This window comes from Zingiber officinale, chromosome 10A (assembly GCF_018446385.1).
Source record: "Zingiber officinale cultivar Zhangliang chromosome 10A, Zo_v1.1, whole genome shotgun sequence".
Taxonomy (NCBI): Eukaryota; Viridiplantae; Streptophyta; class Magnoliopsida; order Zingiberales; family Zingiberaceae; genus Zingiber; species Zingiber officinale.
This window is the reverse complement of record NC_056004.1, coordinates 20,147,842-20,165,899: the sequence shown is the minus strand read 5'-3', so window position 1 is coordinate 20,165,899 and position 18,058 is coordinate 20,147,842. Positions and strand designations below refer to the sequence as shown.

The 18,058-nt window shown below is 32.5% G+C and overlaps 1 protein-coding gene across 5 annotated transcripts in view; it reads right to left on the bottom strand.

Annotated features, from left to right (window-relative positions):
* LOC122026246 (mitogen-activated protein kinase kinase 3-like) overlaps positions 1-15,065 on the bottom strand; it is a 44,460-nt gene extending 29,395 nt beyond the window's left edge. For 2 of the 5 annotated variants that reach the window (XM_042584911.1, XM_042584912.1), the window contains exons 1-7: positions 14,876-15,058; positions 13,394-13,511; positions 10,653-10,907; positions 7,113-7,331; positions 6,883-7,020; positions 6,558-6,725; positions 3,827-3,940 (exon numbers count right to left, since the gene is read on the bottom strand). In XM_042584911.1, coding sequence (XP_042440845.1) covers positions 3,827-3,940; positions 6,558-6,725; positions 6,883-7,020; positions 7,113-7,331; positions 10,653-10,907; positions 13,394-13,495 — 996 coding nt within the window. In that variant the 5' untranslated portion in view covers positions 13,496-13,511; positions 14,876-15,058. Of the gene's footprint in view, positions 1-3,826; positions 3,941-6,557; positions 6,726-6,882; positions 7,021-7,112; positions 7,332-10,652; positions 10,908-13,393; positions 13,512-14,875 lie in introns of all 5 variants that reach the window. The other 3 variants (XM_042584910.1, XM_042584909.1, XM_042584913.1) reach the window with 3 other exon arrangements.
* Between the last annotated feature and the right edge of the window lie 2,993 nt (positions 15,066-18,058).

Here is an 18,058-nt window from a genome sequence, read left to right as displayed (position 1 = left end):
GTGTTTACAAGCTCATCAATGCTAAAAGTGTGGTTTTCTTAGCCCTTTACGTAGATGACATTTTACTCATTGGGAATGATATAAAAGTGTTATCTCATGTAAAGACTTGGTTGACTGAGCAATTCCAAATGAAAGATTTGGGAGAAGCAAGTTATGTTCTTGGGATCCAGATTATTCGGGATAGGAAGAATAAACTCCTAGCATTATCTCAAGCAACTTATATTGATAAGGTGCTCACACGTTTTTCGATGCAAAATTCCAAGAAAGGTCTCTTACCAACCCGACATGGAATTACTCTTTCGAAGGCACAATGTCCCAAAACATTGCAAGAGGAAGAGCATATGAGACGTATCCCATATGCATCAGCAGTGGGGAGCCTTATGTATGCTATGTTGTGCACTAGGCCTGATATTTGCTATGCAGTGGGAATGGTTAGTCGGTACCAGTCAAACCCAGGATTAGATCATTGGGTTGCAGTAAAACATATTCTCAAGTACCTGCGAAGAACAAGAAACTATATGCTTGTCTATTCAGGAGGAGTCCTGAACCCCTTGGGATATACTGATTCTGATTTCCAGTCGATAAGGACTCTCGAAAGTCGACGTCTGGATCAATATTTATTCTTGGTGGAGGAGCAGTTGTTTGGAGAAGCATTAAACAATCCAGATAGCAGATTCTACCATGGAACGAATATATAGCAACTTGTGAAGCCGCTAAGGAATCGATTTGCTGAAAAAGTTCTACTCGATCCGGAAATAGTTCCAGATATGGATAAACCATTAACCCTGTATTGTGACAACAGTGGGGCTGTGGCAAATTCAAAAGAACCAAGGAGTCATAAAAGAAGCAAGCACATAGAAAGAAAGTATCATCTCCTTAGGGAGATTGTACGTCGAGGAGATGTCGACGTTATGAAGATAGCGTCGAAAGAGAACCTTGCAGATCCGTTCACCAAGACATTACCTGAAAAAATGTTCATAGGTCACTTAGAGGGAATGGGTCTTAGAGATATGTCTCATTTGTTTTAGGTCAAGTGGGAGTTTGTTGGGAATATGCCCGTAAAACAGATATTTATTATTAATTGCTGAATTAAATAAAAGAAGAATTTATTTTATTGTTTGATTGTTTTATGCTTATTTGTATAAAAATGAATATCTGTATAAAATCCATAATATATTGATGTAACTATGATTTTAGTATATAAGATTGTTATATACAATAGGATTAAAATCATAGATAATATATTTAAAATGTCCATGATTGATTAAAGTATGGATCTTTAATTGGAAATCATGAATGCAGTTTGCTGACATTATGAATATGATAGTCTTATCCGGACAATCAGTGTAATGACACTAAGCAGAGGCATTTTATATAATATGATTATATAGGACAAGGACCAGATGTGATTTAAGTGTCTATGTTTAAGTACCGTTACAAAGACTCGAATCAACATCGCTAAGATGATCATATGTAGATCAATCTAAATCCTGAGTTGTCATAGACTCCTTGTTTGTATTAACAAGTCTCTTGATTTGTTTGTTAAAACCTATTTTAAATAATAGGTGTAACACTTACATTTTGGAGACTCAGTTATACATTCAGCTGGGAATATGATTTATAGATACGGAATCCGTAACTTCCGAAAGGATGCTAAAATGGTTCTCTTGAGTGTTGATTCTAGCACTGAATAGTTTGAGCGCTCTAATTCATAATTAGATTATGAATTAACTATTCACTAGTGAATCAATGGTACTTAAGATTTTAGATACAAATAGAGAGGTAAAACAGTAATTTCGCCTAGCTCTATTTGTGAACCATGAACGGAGGGTTGATCGACATGTAATGATTATATCAATGGACTGTTCAAATCTTTTGAGTAAATATGTTCCATAATTCTCAAGAGTTCAATTCTGGATTTTAGTGGAATAATCTCGGAATTAATAAATTAGATAATTAGTTAAAGAGCTTTAATTAATTGTATCTAAATTTATTGGAGCTTGAAATTATGGGTCCATGGTCCCCAAACCATCTTCGTATAATCATGATGGATACTCTTAAATAATTAATTTGATTAATTATTTATTCTCACAAAATTTATTAACTAATAAATTGTTTATTATTTTTACTAAAAGAAGATATTCTATTTGTAATTTGATTACGAATAAAATATAAAAGAGAGAGAAATCAAATATACAGATATTCTATTTATAATTTGATTACGAATAAAATATAAAAAAAGAGAGAAATCAAATATTCAGATATTCTATTTGTAATTTGATTATGAATAAAATATAAAAGAGAGAGAAATCAAATATACAAATATTCTATTTGTAATTTGATTACGAATAAAATATAAAAGAGTGAAATCAAATATTTGGATATTCTATTTGTAATTTGATTACAAATAAAATATATATAAGAGAAAAATCAAGTATTTAGATATTCTATTTGTAATTTAATTACGAATAAAATATAAAAGAGAGAAATCAATATTTGTGAATATTATAAATTTTCTCTCTCACTTTATAATACACGTTCCCATTTTTTCTCTTCCACTTTTGTATACATGTTCCCCTCTTTTCTCTCCCACTCGATAATACACGTTTCCCTCTTTTTCTCCCATGTTCATAATACACGTTCCCCTCTCTCCTTACTATAATATACATCTCTCTTTCTCTCTCGCAAAAAAAAAAAAAAAAAAAAAAGAATGAAAAAGAGAATTTTTGGTGAAAAATTCTACAATTCATTTTGTGAGAAAAGTTAAAAGAGTTAGCCCACACTTTTGTCCATCCGTTGATTCGAAGAATTGGAGAGGAAGATCGTGGTATTGGAAGAACTCCGACAACCTGTGAAGAACTCCGGCGACCTGCAAATCTTAGGCGTGAACTCAAGGTAAAGATTCTATTTTGTAGAATTATAAAGAAAATATTATAATGTTTGCATGTTGAATTATAAGAGATTTTATAATTAAACAAGATCTTTTGTTCGATCTAAACAAAATTGTTTTGTTGTGAAAAATTTTAAAAGGCGTTTAATCTATTTTTCACAATTTTGTTACCTTTAAAACAAACCCAAACAAAATTAAAAATGAACTGAGAACAATCAAAGAAAGAAATAGATTATACCTACCTAAATGACTCAATCAAATTAAGCACCGAAACAACTTCAAATTATAAAGTGACCATCTAATAAAACTTCTACCAAATCTTGGTTATACTCCTAAAAAGGCAATCACCATCTTCAAAGACACCTTAAATACCCATAATCCTAGAAAAGAGGATTTGACCAAAACCAAATTTCACAAATCTAAAATTTAAAAATTAGATTTCTTGTTTGCCATATATTTATACTTGTGTGCTTAGGCTTTTATTTTTAATTTTGTTGTGTCCTCTTCTCTTCCATTTCTCCTTTTCTCACTGTGAAACCCTGTTACATTTGCCACAGAATAGAAAAAACAAATTACACTGTCAAAACCACAATTTGATGTCCACCCACTTTTCATAAAATTCAATGGCAATGAGCCACTTAAAAAACTAGAAAAACAGTCAGGAACAATAACTTAATAACTTGTTATTGTTTTCTCTTTAATTCTCCAATTTGTGCAAATTATATGGATGCTAAATTATCAATGAACAACTGTCAACCACTGAAGTTTGACCAGGTTATTTACGTCATAATGTCATTTTACGATACTAGAGAATGATTACTTTGTGTGAGTCAATATGCCATGACATAAGTACCTTTTGCATCTCTATGAACTGAGAAGATATAATATATTAAAGCACTGAACGTGATTCAAAAACAAAATATAAGGTTCTCTTGCCTGCTCAGCTGTTGGTCGTGCATCAGAATCCTTTTGAAGACAAGCATCGACAAATGAGCAAAATTCTGGTGAAAATGAATCTCTTGGAGGTGTGGGTGAAGGATCATACAAGATCTGCGAAGACATAAGAATATAAGACAGGAAAGAGATATACAAGCTTCAGCCAAATCCATCACCAAAAGGTACAAACATATCCTTGCTGAATTTGCACAAATTGTAAGCATGTCCTTGCTAGTAAGCCCACTACAGGTGTAATAAATGAAAATTGAGGTTTCTAAGCATCTATTGTTTCCTTTAAAACAAGTAAAAATTCCATGCCTTTACAAACATACTATTTTGCATATATCCTACTAAATTTTAATTTTGCAAATATATCACTGTAAAATTTAAAATAGAATATATACCATTAGAGTGTTTTTTTCTTGAAATAGGATTAAAATGGTTATAATCGATAATATTGTCATTTAGCTTTAAACAGTATATGAAGTGCATTTGATCATTTATCTATATTCTTACTAAATTTTTCTTCAATATTTGAAAAGGCATTTGAATATTTTAGGAGGGCATTGAATATGAAAAATATGATTAAAATGAAATAGAATGCAAAATAAAGATAGGGAGAAAAGAGAAAAAAACAATTTTTAAAAAAATATAATAATAATGTTTTGGGAATATAATTTTAACCAAATACCATTAACTTAAGTTTAATTTAAACCAATGGTATTTATGAGAGATTTGTAGATTAACAATGGTATACATGCAATATCAAATTTTGCAAAGGTGTGTATACTTCTTGGATGTGTTGAAAGAATAAATGTATATTCACCCTTTCATAGAAAGTCTAGAGCTTTTCCAAAGTAATATTTTAAAGAAACTACAGGCATAATACTAATGATATGAACTTGCAGAGCACTCAATGGTGGAATAAGGTCCCTAAAGGCAACCACAAAAAATGATAGAACATAACAAACAGCTTGTTATTGCCATATTGCATTATCTCAATTCATATATACAAGCTATTTCTATGTTATTTCTTTTAAATCCAGGACTAAGTAGGCTATTGATTTTAATAAAGTGGAAGTTGTCAGGTAGCTCAACTGGCTTGAGCCTTTGAAGCCAAAGAGACTATAACCAAGATGAAGATTGAGCAGACAATGTTGAGACAAGAATGGTGATGTTGGAAGACTCAACATTCTCCCCTCTCACAAACACCACCTTTTTTTGCCACTATAATCTCCACCATTTCTCTTTCTAATGGCTGCTTGCTACTTGTTAGGGCTCAGATCTGAGAGGAAGGTGATCGACTTGATTTGTGCAATGCTAAGATGGATGAACAGTGCACATCCACAGTTTGTCGTACCCAACACACACTTCAATATAGAGGCAAGGAAACTTAAGATGCAATTGCTCCAAGAGATCATAACTTACCCTAACTTCATACTCCACTGATCTGAGTATAAGTAGGAAATGGCAAGTTGATAGTGCAACTGCTAGCCAACGGAAAGAGAGCAAAGGTGTGAATCAACCAGCTGATGAATACTCAAAGTGCAAGTAATTAAATCACCAATTTGGATAGTCCAATGATTCCTACAATTTCTTCTAAAAGTAATGTTGTTGTTTTTCCTAAGACCCAAAGAAGTTAACAATGATGAAATGACAAACAAAGCTGATTCCTTCCATGCCAACATTGTTCTTGAACATGAAGCACTATAAATGCTGATCTGAGATATAACAAGTTGACAAAATTGTATGTTCCTGATTTCTTATATTTATTTTCTAACATTGCTTTTATTCTCTAGAAGGGTGTGGTTGCTTGTCGAGGAAGCAACTGGAACAGGCGTTAAACAACCCACAACCACTGAGCGTCACCGTTGTCTCATGTTAATCCCTTTCCTCACTCAATCTTCAACATCCATTTCATATATTGTCATTCTTTCTCCAAAAAACCATGTTTTAATTCAACTGAATATATTTTATTTTCTATAAAGTATTTTCGACACTATATTCTAAATTTTTAATCAAAAAAATATTTATGTAACACTGTAAGTAATTAGAATTAAAAATTATTCATAGTTTGTCATTACCCATAAACTTGCCTTTGGTAATATATTCTTTATATATTATTTTAGAATTTATCAATTAAATTTTGTGAAAATCAAATTCATATTTAGATATTAAGCAATTCTTAATATTGAATTAATTATATTTCATGGAATCCAATTTGCAAATTGTCACTTTCTGCAAAAAAAAATCAAATATAATTAAAACTATAAAATATTTTTTAACCAAACGATGTTCAACCAATTTCAAATTACTCTAAAATAATAATATATTAATTCTGGTATCATTTTTAATAAATTTTAAAATTAAAATTATTTTTAATTTTGATTTACTATTATCATAATTATGTGATTTGATTTTATATAATTAGCATTTGTATTTATATGTGCAAAGTGCAAAGAACAAAAAAAAAAAAAAACAGCCCGGAGCACGAAGCTCCCGCCATGCGGGATCCCGAGGAAGGATCCATTGTATGCAGTCTTACCCTGCTTTTTGCAAGAGACTGTTTCCAGGATTCGAACCGACCTTTTGATCACATGGCAACAACTTTACCGTTGCGCCAAGGCTCCCCTTCGCGCAAAGTGCGAAGAACATTAAAAAAAAAGTAATTTGATAAATGATAAGCATGAGGAAAAATGCAGCAGACGAGAGAAAATGAAATCGTATTGACCTGAAGCATTAGATTTGCAGGCCCTTCATTTGCACTGTATGGGAATTTTCCACTACCGCATTCGAGGATGGTTAATCCAAGGCTCCAAATGTCTGCAGCGAAGGAATAGGTCTCATTTCGTATTCTCTCAGGTGACATGTATGTGACTGTGCCCACAAAAGTAGCACACTGGCAAAGAAACAACAGATATTTTATGTTTATTCTCTTCTCAAGCTCCATCCACAATAGTAAGAGAGGAACAAGACAGTTGTTTCTTGTTTCAAAGAATCAAACAATGTAAAAAAACGTGACAATAATATGCATCAATGCAATGCAAATAACATACCATAGCCACTGAATTATCTAAACCAGCACTGACACCAAAATCTGTGACCTTTGTCTCCCCTTTGAGGCTTACAAGCAAATTGGCCGGCTTTATATCTCTATGCACCAAACGTCTTACTCCGTGCAAGTAGTTTAGACTCTAAAGTGGAAACATCTAGAAGATGAACACAAATTGCTGAAACACAAAAATAATAGATAATGACAACAACAGTTGAAACAAGTAATCCTTACATCCAACAATTTTTTAACCATGCACGAAAGGACATCCTCAGGAATAACTTTCTGAAATTTCAATATATCTGCAAATGAACCTCCATCAACATACTCCAGAGCAATGCTGATTTGTCCAGACTCAGGCGTATAAAATGCACCATGAAATTCAACTAGACCAGAGTAATTTGATGCTTCACATAAGGTCCGAATCTCATTAAGTAGTTGTTGCCTTTTCTCCTTCAAAATCACAGAAAACATGTATAAACCAAACATGAGGTGTGCAATATAGCATCTCCCAGATCCATTCATTTTGCCGGAAATATATATATATATATATATATTGAACTCAGAAAAGGTGATGAAGAAAGTGTTCGGCAAATAATTAAAACTTTGTTAAATTACTGGTTAAGGTACAGATGGTATAATTTATAGCATATTTGCAAGACTTGGTCAATTGACCTAGGAAACAGATTTATTCAAAAAATTATTACGTCCTTGATTTGATCCAGTCATATTGAACAAGTCTCTTTTACCCCCGACAAATTCAACGGGAGATCTCGGATGTTGAGTTTAGTTGCTAACTTGTTGAAACGTTGTTTGAATAATAGCTTAATAAAGATATCAGCAATTTGATTCTCCGTAGAAATGTAAGAAACTGATAATTGTTGAGTTGCCACACGCTCTCGAACAAAATGAAAATCAATCTCCACATGTTCTATACGAGCATGAAAGATTGAATTTGCTGTGAGATATGTTGCTTCAATATTATCACGCCAAATTTTTGATGCAATATTTGATACAAGATGAAGTTAACAGAGAAGTGATTGAAGCTAAATAATTTCAGACGTTGTATTTGCTATAGCTTTATATTCTGAACGAGATACTGTAGGTTGTTTTTTCGAATTCCATGAGGTAAGATTCCGTTCAAGAAATATTGCATATCCACTAGTAGAGCGTCTATCTTCAGGAGAACTTGTCCATCCACATCACTGTAGGCATATAAATCTCAAGACGATTGACGATATAAAAGAAGACCATGTAATATAGTAACTTTGAGATAGCAAAGTATTCTTTTTACATTATCCCAATTTTGTTCAGTTGGAGCATGCATGAATTGACAAACATGATTTACTGCAAAGATAATATCAAGGCATGTGATAGTGACATATTATAAGGATCTAACAATGCTTCAATAAATCTGGGGATCAGACGGAGAATAAGTTGTAGAGTTGTTTATAGCAATTGGTGTAGAGACCGGACGTGCTCCATTCATTTTGGCTCAAGCCAGTAATATATTTGCTTTGAGAGAGAAGATAGCCTTTCTCATATGGAATAAGTTCAATACCAAGAAAAAACTAGCAATACCCAAATCTCGAGTAGGAAATTCTTGATTAAGAAGACTTAATAAAATTGTGATAACCTTGCGATCATTGCCGATTATTAGGATGTCATCCGCATAAATAAGAAAAAATATCATATATCTATCATTATATTTGTGGAATAGAGATGAGTCAGTCTTTGATCCAGAAAATCCTTGAGCTTGTAACCTATATATCAGATTGTCTGATATGCACAAGTATAGTTTAAAGAGCAGCGCGATGCACCAAGCTCCCATCATACATAGCCTTATTATGCATTGCAAGAGGTTGTTTCCACGACTCGAACTTGTGACCATAAGGTCGCACTGCAACAACTTTACTGCTGCGCCAAGACTCCCACAAGTATAGTTTGCAAAATCAAAATCAGTGTTGGTATCAACTAGCCAAAAACCCAGATATCTTCCATATTGATCAATCACTGAGATCGGAGTTGGAAGGAAAATAAAACCCATAAAATTGAAAGTACAATAAAACTGTTTAGTTTATGAGAGAATATAAAATTTCAGAAAACCTAAAGACAGTGTATAATTTACTAAATGCTAAGAACAGTATATAGGAAGTTAAAGAAAAATAAAGTTAGATATTACCTTACCAAAAAGGTAATGATTTCTTGATAAATACTAACCAAATCCATTTTTTCATGAATAAAATACAATCCCAATGATTTCATGCTGAATTCTAATTATGGAATTTGCTTTGTGATTTTTTTACAATGTTACAATTCTATCTCTATTCTTGATATAATTTTTTATTTGATGTAATATCATATTAAGATAAACACATGACATCAAGGTAAATAGAATTAAATTTTCAGTGATAAATTTTTTAAAATTTAACAAAACTTCTTCAAATTATTAATATATATTTACTAATGAATTAAAAAAAAGGATAGCCCGGTGCACGAAACTCCCGCCATGCAAGGTCCCGGGGAATCATGTATAAAAATGTATAGCAACTGCCTCAATATTTTTCTATTTGATTATTGTATAAAACTATTAAATTATTACTCATAATACAATCAATAATAGAATTAATAACATTGGATTTAATAAAACTTTTCTAATTAGTTCAAACAGAATATATAATTATTATGTTTATTGTTATTAAAAACATCAATAATTTAAAAAATGATTAGTAGTTATTATCATTTTAGAATAATAAAATGTTGATTACAGTATGGTGTTTAACTATGATTTAAAAATCTGATTATTAAATTGTCGTGATAATATAATAAAAAAATTAATATTAAGTAACACTAAGATAATTTTAAGTCAATCTAATTACATTAAAATATATAATATAATAATAATTTGATACTAATAATCAATGGCTAAAAAATAGGATAGTACATTACTAGTTAGTAGTTAGTTAACAGCTTAATATTAATCAAATTATAATTCATAATTAAACAATTATGATTACATATTAACACTAAGATATTTAAATGTACAATATTTTTATAATAATAAGATGATTAATGACCTAATTAGATTTATGATTATTGAAATAGAAACTTAAAAGTATAAACCTTAAAACTAATTTACTAAGACCTAGCCTAATTTCTTAACTCGCCTCACCACCACCATCACCATGCATGCCTCACCCACACAATCAGGTAGCATCTGCTTCTTGCATCTTCATGATCCACAGATGTTCACATCTTTCTCGCATGCCACTAAAACTAAACTCTGACATATCACCTTCAAAAGCTTGTCACTTCTTGGAGAAGCATGTTTTTCCCACTCATTGCTTCTCTGCTCACTCTGCCTATGCCCTGCTGGAAGATCTCGATCAATTCCCATTGTAGATCTTTAATTTCAACCAATTTCTCTCAATTTAGGTGGCCGTTTATAATGTGTCCCTAGTGTTTTCCGTGATCCCAGTAGAATTCTGATCAGATCCCACGGCTCCTGATCCAACTCCAAATTTGTATACAAGAGAATTTAAAAATTGAGATATGGCTTCTCAGGCACAGGTTTAGTTTGATGATTATTAAAAAATTAACAGATAAAAAATTCTAAATCGACATTAAGGCATTCAAGCATTTAAGTTCTCCTATGGCTAAAATCCTGTATAGTAATTTTCAGCTGAAGGATATATAAAATTCTGTAAAGCAAAACTAATACATATTTATTGCACATCTAACAAACGTAAACAATGAGAAAAATAAATGGCAGACCTTTTCAAACACATTTATCCTCTTCAATGCCAGAATTCGATGAATTGGTACTTTAATAGCTCGTTGCACCACACTGCTAGCTCCACAACCTATGGTTCCAAAAACATGCATTTCATGAGAGGCACAGCAGTATGTCTTTTCACCAGTTTCAGTTTCACTTCCTATAACTGCTGGACGTTTTTGCAACCCTTGCTCATTAATATTGTAGACTCCATATGATCTGCTTAATAAATTAACATTTCCATCATCCGAAACCTTCAGAAAACGAAGATAGGAAATTTTATTATACAAGTGAGAGAGTATGTAACATATGACCTAAATATAAAGTTCAATGAAAGATTGTCATGTGGGGCATAAAAACTAAAAAATAAAAAAGGACAGCCCGGTGCACAAAGCTCCTGCCATGCGGGGTCCCGGGGAAGGATCCATTGTACGTAGCCTTATCCTGTTTTTTGCAAGATTGTCATGTGGGGCATATGTCAGCAAAATGCCAACCTGACCCAAAATAGGGCAATTTCAGCTTATGTCGGCATAAGGAGAGTTTCGACATAACATAGAAGAGTAATAGGCCACAGGAATCAGTACTCCCTCAACACACAATATGATTATATTAGGTTTTAATTGAGCATAAGAAGCTCAAATTTGGTAACATGAAATAGTTGATGAAATTGCAGACAAAAACAATCTGAAGTTTCAACTAGGATATGACAAAGTATAACCAAGTAATACACAAAATTAATAGGCATTTCAACTATTACAATAGAATTCCTTAGAAACATTCAAAAAGCTGCCCCCATATATAACAAAAATTTTAACATAAATCATCAACTAGAATTTCAATAAAATTCCATGTATGGAAAGAAGAGACCAAAGCTTGGCGACACTAGTAATTCACAACTAACTACAGAGTGCATGTTAGGGAATTCATTGCTGATGCCAAAATTCCAAAATTTTCTAGATTCTGAGAGAGCTTATAGGGTCAAAGTCCAAGTGGTTGCAGACCATGCACTCGAGCTGGTGAGTGAGTCGAACTCAATCCTGACGATCCAACCTAGTCTGAACCCATTCTGACTGCACAGAGTGAACAACTGTAGGTGTGGTTGCGGGAAAGGTGGCCAGACCAAGATCCAGCTATGAGAAAATTGCATTCCCCTTTTTCCTTAAATTAAGAGGGTGTTTGGCTAAACTTATTAAAAACAGTTTATAAGCTCGTACAACTTATAAGTTGTTTTAGGAGCTTATAAGTTGTTAGGTCTTATTTTAAAAATAAGTTGTTAAAGTGTTTGGGTGAACTTATTACAATCAACTTAAAGATATTGATGTGTTTGGTATTATAAGTTCTTTTTATTAATAAAATTACCAAAACGGGTATAATACTATTAATAGAGGGTTTTGATATTTTTATTAATAGAGGGTTTTGGGCGAATTTCTGCATCGGGGGAGAGAAAATTAGAAAGAGGCGTTGGCGGAGAAGATGATACAACGTTGGAAGAAAAGTCGACGGAGATAAAAAGATATTAAGCTTATAAAAATTTATCGAGGATAAGATGGAGATTTATGAAATTATATAAGGATATTTTAGAGAAACAAATTATTAAAATAAGATCTTTTTTTAAAAAGTAGGGTCTTTCATACTTTTTTAAAAACAGCTTATAAGCTCCAAAACAGCTTATTTTGACAGTTTATAAGCTGTTTGAAAAAAAATTTACCAAACAAATTTGAAGAGCTTATAAGCTCCAAAACAGCTTATAAGCTATTTTAGAGAGCTTATAAGCTTAGCCAAACACCCACTAAGACTAATTTATTATTAAGAAGATGCTGTGTTGTGTGTGTGTGTGTGTGAATAAGGCAAAGTCAAGTCATAAGGCACTGTGTGGGGTTCTGAGTTCCCTTCAATGATTCCAAGAAGTTTGATCCTTCTTCCCTTCCAGCCTCCTACAACACAATTAGAAGAAAGAATAAGGTTGTTGTGACAAACCAATTATATTACTCATTGAGAGGTTTCCCACCTATTACCCTTTGCCTTTGGAATTGATCCCAAACTTGAGAGCTTAACAGTAATCTAAAGCCCTTCCAAAAAATCTTCATGACTGTAGACACCCCAAAACTTACATGTTTTTGGGCTTCTTTCTATATCAGTCTTACAAACAAAAATATAGAAATGCAGTTGTCAAAGTATATTTATAAGTATGTTTCTACATTAACCAAATGTAAGCATTAATTTATACCCATTAAATTGATTTAATGTACAAAACAGAGGAAATCGCCAACCTTATAATCATCAAGACATCTTTATCCCGACTATTTGGAATTGGTTTATGAATCTTAACCCTCTATTAAGCTATGCAAAACATTAAATTAGTAGTAATATCCAAATCAATTAATTTTTTTAATCACATCAACTTATGAAACTTTTAGTTCCTCTACCCTTAAATCTTCCATTCTAAATGATTCAACATTTCTAACTAGAGTAGTTATTGATTGCCATTAAACAACTCTAGCCCATTTCAATCTATTTTCTCTCATTTTAATGTCTATTAAACTTTTTCTATATGTTGCTTCAAACAGCCCAACATTCCAATCCATAAAATAAAGTGGATCATACCAACAAGACATAAGATAGATATGAAAGGATAACTAAACAAGTAGATTATCAGCCAAATGGCAATTTAGATAGGCTTGACATTCTATCTTTTGGTTTTCCACTTAAGCATGATCCAAAGATATTTACAAACACTCACCGTGTATGAGTCACAAGGATCGAGAGAGAGTGCAACTGAGGGAGCATTTGTGGAGTCAAATAAGGGCTGCAACTTCCTTTTTAGCTCCTCCAAACCAGCCATATGAACTCCTTAAGCACTGTATGCACACAGTATTAAGAGAGACACAAAATTAAAAATCACATAAAAGTTAAGTAACTCCAAACAGAGAGGATAAAAATAAAGGAAAATAGGCAAACATAAAATCTATTAACTATATCATTTTAAGATGGATGTAAATAGAGATCAAATAAATCAAGTTAGTTAATATATAGGTTGAATGTTTTAGAAAGGGATAAATTATTAAAGATAATAATGGATAAAATATTTTAAATTGCAACCTCTCCGGGCTTTTCACTCCTTTGATGCAACCAAAAAGAATTCCAATTTTCACTGATCCATAGTTCATACAAAGTCATTTTTTGACAAATTTTTTGTTAAGAACATTGACACTGCCCACCACCGCTTTCTTCAACTAAGCTCAAGGTGGTGGTAATGGCGAAGCAGGTCTCCAAGACGTGCAGTGTACCAATTCCAACTTGTTAAGCTGCATACTAGCATTCCAATAAGTGGAGCTGAAAAGGCTGAAATATTTGGTTCAAGTGTGATGAATTAATTTTGTGTATTTGCAACGGGTGTGGTTGATTGAGTGTCGTGTTGACTTTCAGTTTAAATTAGCTTCCAAGTCGTGGTTTTATGTTTTTTTTCTCATGTTCCAAAAAACTATGGCATCGTCAATGTTGCTGTGTTGTCAAAAGCCTGACATGTAAGAGGTAGGAGAAAAGACGCACTTCCAAATGATATTTAAGATGTATGCAAACAATATATACATCGTCATCCAAAGAGGCTATGGCGGTAGGATAAAGCCTAATACGCTGAACTAGAAGAGAAACCGACATTAACCAATGAATGCATAGATATAATCTAATTTGACCAGAAAGGACCTACCTCCCAAATCAGTAAGAAGAAACAATTGATCGGCAACTAGGTTACTACACCCATCAATACTCCGAATCTATAATCGAACTTCCAACTCCACCCGTTACCGTATCTAAACATAACCCACTCGACCAACCAAATTATTCCTAAATCCAACAACGTAGCTATTCTTCCAACTCCAACTGCAACTGCGACGAACAAGGGAGATCAGAAATGGTGAAGTAACCGCAACACCAGCCTAGATGGAGAAGGATCAAGACCCAGACAGCCAAGGAAAAAGGATAACAAAAGAAAAAAAAAACTCACCTCTAGCCACTGTCATCACAGTAATACCTAGATTGACATCTATGCTTGGAGAACTCGGAGAAAAAATAAGAAACAACAAGAAGAAGCAGCTCATCTCAACAATACCTAGATTGGAATATATGCTCGGAGAACTCGGAGATGAAAAGAAAAAAAAAAAAAAAGGAGAATTCCACAACGAACTTGGAGAGGGAATTGTGGTGAAGGAAATTGAAATCTAACCTTGTATTCACCGCCTTTGATCTGCTTGACCAACAGTAGGAGTCCTCGTGGTTCTTGGGGAGGACAGCGCATGAGGAGGCACTGGGACGGCAGAGCAGCGGAGAGCGCTGAGGATGGACAAGCAATGAGTTGAAGAGGAGTCCGGTTCTAATAAGTTAGCACTGACGAGTCGAGCTTGTCTTATGCTTCGGTCTAAAGTTACGCTCAGAATTTAACGGGAGCCTGAAATTTTCGAACGCGATGAATTCTGATTATATCGGAGTAAAAAACTAAAAATCTTGATCGCTGGTCGCAACTGCAAACACTTCGGACTTAATCTAATGATCCGTGAGAGAGTGAGCAGTTCGCAAGCACGATTAGGAAAAAAAATCTCGATCGCTGGTAGCAACTGCAAACACTTTCGGATTTTAACTATAGAGTGTAATGCAATATTTTTTCCTTGATGCTTCCAGATTTAGCTAATGCTCACTCTATGTGATCGGGATAGACCATTCATCTCCCATACTAATTGGACCGAAAGCTGCATACCTAGATTATAAAACAAAATTCACTTGATTCATTTTCTTTGAGAACAATCGAAATCGAAAATAATAATAACTTTGTTAAAAGTTATTTCAGAGTAATTAAGGATATGAATAAAAATAGGCAAGTGTTCTGAAAAAAAAAAATACCCTTAGCTGTATTATTTAATACAAAATGCAAAATAAAACATATGCAAAACATATTGTTAGGGATCTTACTTTGACTTATTATTAAAAAATAATTTGAATTGTTACACTGCTAAAAAAAATTGTACAAATCGTATGAATGTTATTAGTGATGTAAAAATGAAAAACAGTTGATATTTTTTCATGTGTGATCATAGATGCTTGTATTGTATATCGATGGTTGTTATTCTAGGTATTCATAGTGAAATCTAATTATGACATATTTATAAACAATTTTCTTCAAATGAACGCGCGTAATCAAGCGATGCTAGACTTCTAGGTCACCCATTATGTCTTGATTTATTCGGATGATCAATAGAAAATTTTCATGCATGGTAACGTATCGGCCGCGCCTCCAAGTTCAATGTTACTTGTATTAATTGTGTGGTTATAATTATATCACAATAAAAACATTTTAAATTCTAAATTACATTTTAATTAAAAATTAAATTTACATTTATATGGTAATTTTTTCATTTTCATAGTTAATTATGCTACTTAATAATATTTTTTTATTTGCAGTTTTTTTTTTCATGGCATAACCGAATAGGTTCTCATATGCAAAATTTGCATACTAAAGTAAGAGTTAATCTTAATAAAAATCGTATAATTATTGTCCTATATGATGGTAAGTTTCGATTTCTTGATTTACATTATCATAATAGTATTGTGGTAAAAAGGTAAATATGTTCGTCCCCAGCGTCCTCGTCAATTCGTCTCAGGGTCAACACAGAGGAGGTAAATCACGGACGGCTACTATTCTTTGGAATAATGACTAATACATAAAGTAGACATTTACCTCGACTTTATCAAGATTCGAATCACAGACCTTATGTACTAACCATTAAATCCATCCGAGGGGACCCCTCTCCTAATAATATGAGACAATGGCAGGAACGTCAATATGATAAATTTCACCTTTTTAGAATTTTATTTGCATATTTTTTTCCGGCACTTGGTTAAATATGTTATAAAGCTCTTATGACTTATTTACAAAATATCTTTTAACATCTTTCCCTGGTGAAATGGTATGAATGGATTTCAGCACTATTAAAGTTTTTACATTTTAAATAAATGACAATTTGATAAATTTTAGAAAGCGTCTTGGCATCTAAATATTTTTTTTCAAAAATATATGAAATTAATGTATTGTTTTATTTTAAAAATTATACATAGATAGAGCAGTAGATGAACTAGGACAGATTGACCTGCCATCTTGGTGGGAGTGGGGGATATCAAGATGAGAAATCTTCAATCCAACTCAATCAATCTAAAGTGAATTTGGATAATCGGTTAAATCATGAGCCTATTAAAAATAATATATATAGAAAATGTTAAAATTTTAAAGTTTGTGTTGTGAGTTAGGTAGGTAATTTTCTATTTTAGTTTAATTTAAAAAAAAAATCTTCTAAATACGTAGGTCAACCAGTACTAGCTGACTTATTTAGGCATAATGAATTGATAAAATTTTAACTCAATATATTTAAATTGTTTGACGAGGCAAATCAATTTGACGTGTCTAATCTAAATTAATAGCTTAGTTTGAAAACCATCACCAACAAAAAAATATCAAAACGTGCTTGAATTTTATGAATGATCTCATTAAGTGTAAATATTCATAGAGCTGTCAGACGGATCGATTCATAAAAAATTCATCATTTAGCGGGTTGAAAAATTCCCAATCCAAGGTAGATGATAGATTAAATAGTCAACCCACAAGCCGATTTTTTTTAAAAAAAAAATCATTAAATTTTCTATTTTAATTTAAATTTTGAAAGGAAAAAAATTTATTCTCAATTTACAGGCTTTGTCATAGCATCTGTCTACCTGAACCCATGAAGCATGTGGGCTAGCCCATTTAAGTCGGTCATATAATGAATTAATAAAATTTTAATTTAATCCATTTTAATTATTTGACGAGGAGGTTAATTTAACAGACTCCGTCTAAATGAATAGCTCTACCCTAAAAAGTAGCACTGACAAAAAAATTGTCAAAACGTGTTTCGATTTTGCGAGTGGTTGTATAACTATGCATAGAATTGTCAGATAGGTCGGTCAGTTAAAAATTCATCATTTGACGATATGGAAAATCTCCAACTCAAGGTGAAGTGTGAGTTATATCGATCAGCTCACGAGCCCAAAAAACTAAAAATAAAAATATATAAAAAAGTATATATAAATTAAAAATTTAAGTTTGGGTTGTGAGTTATGCCGGCTTGTTCATGAATTTATGGAATTTTTTAATTTTATTTTTATTTTTAAAAAATCTTCTCAATCAACGGGTCAACCTGTGCTCGCCGGAGACTAGTTCGTTTAGGTCCGTCCAAGGATGAAATTGATAAAATTTTAATCAAATTTATTTAAATTGTTTGACAATGTCTTATACGAGTTGGGCTTGATCGCTTTAACGCTAAGCTGCGCCTAGGCTCGGTCCATTTAAGGCTGAGCTGTGCCTGACTGGGCCAGGCTCGGTTGA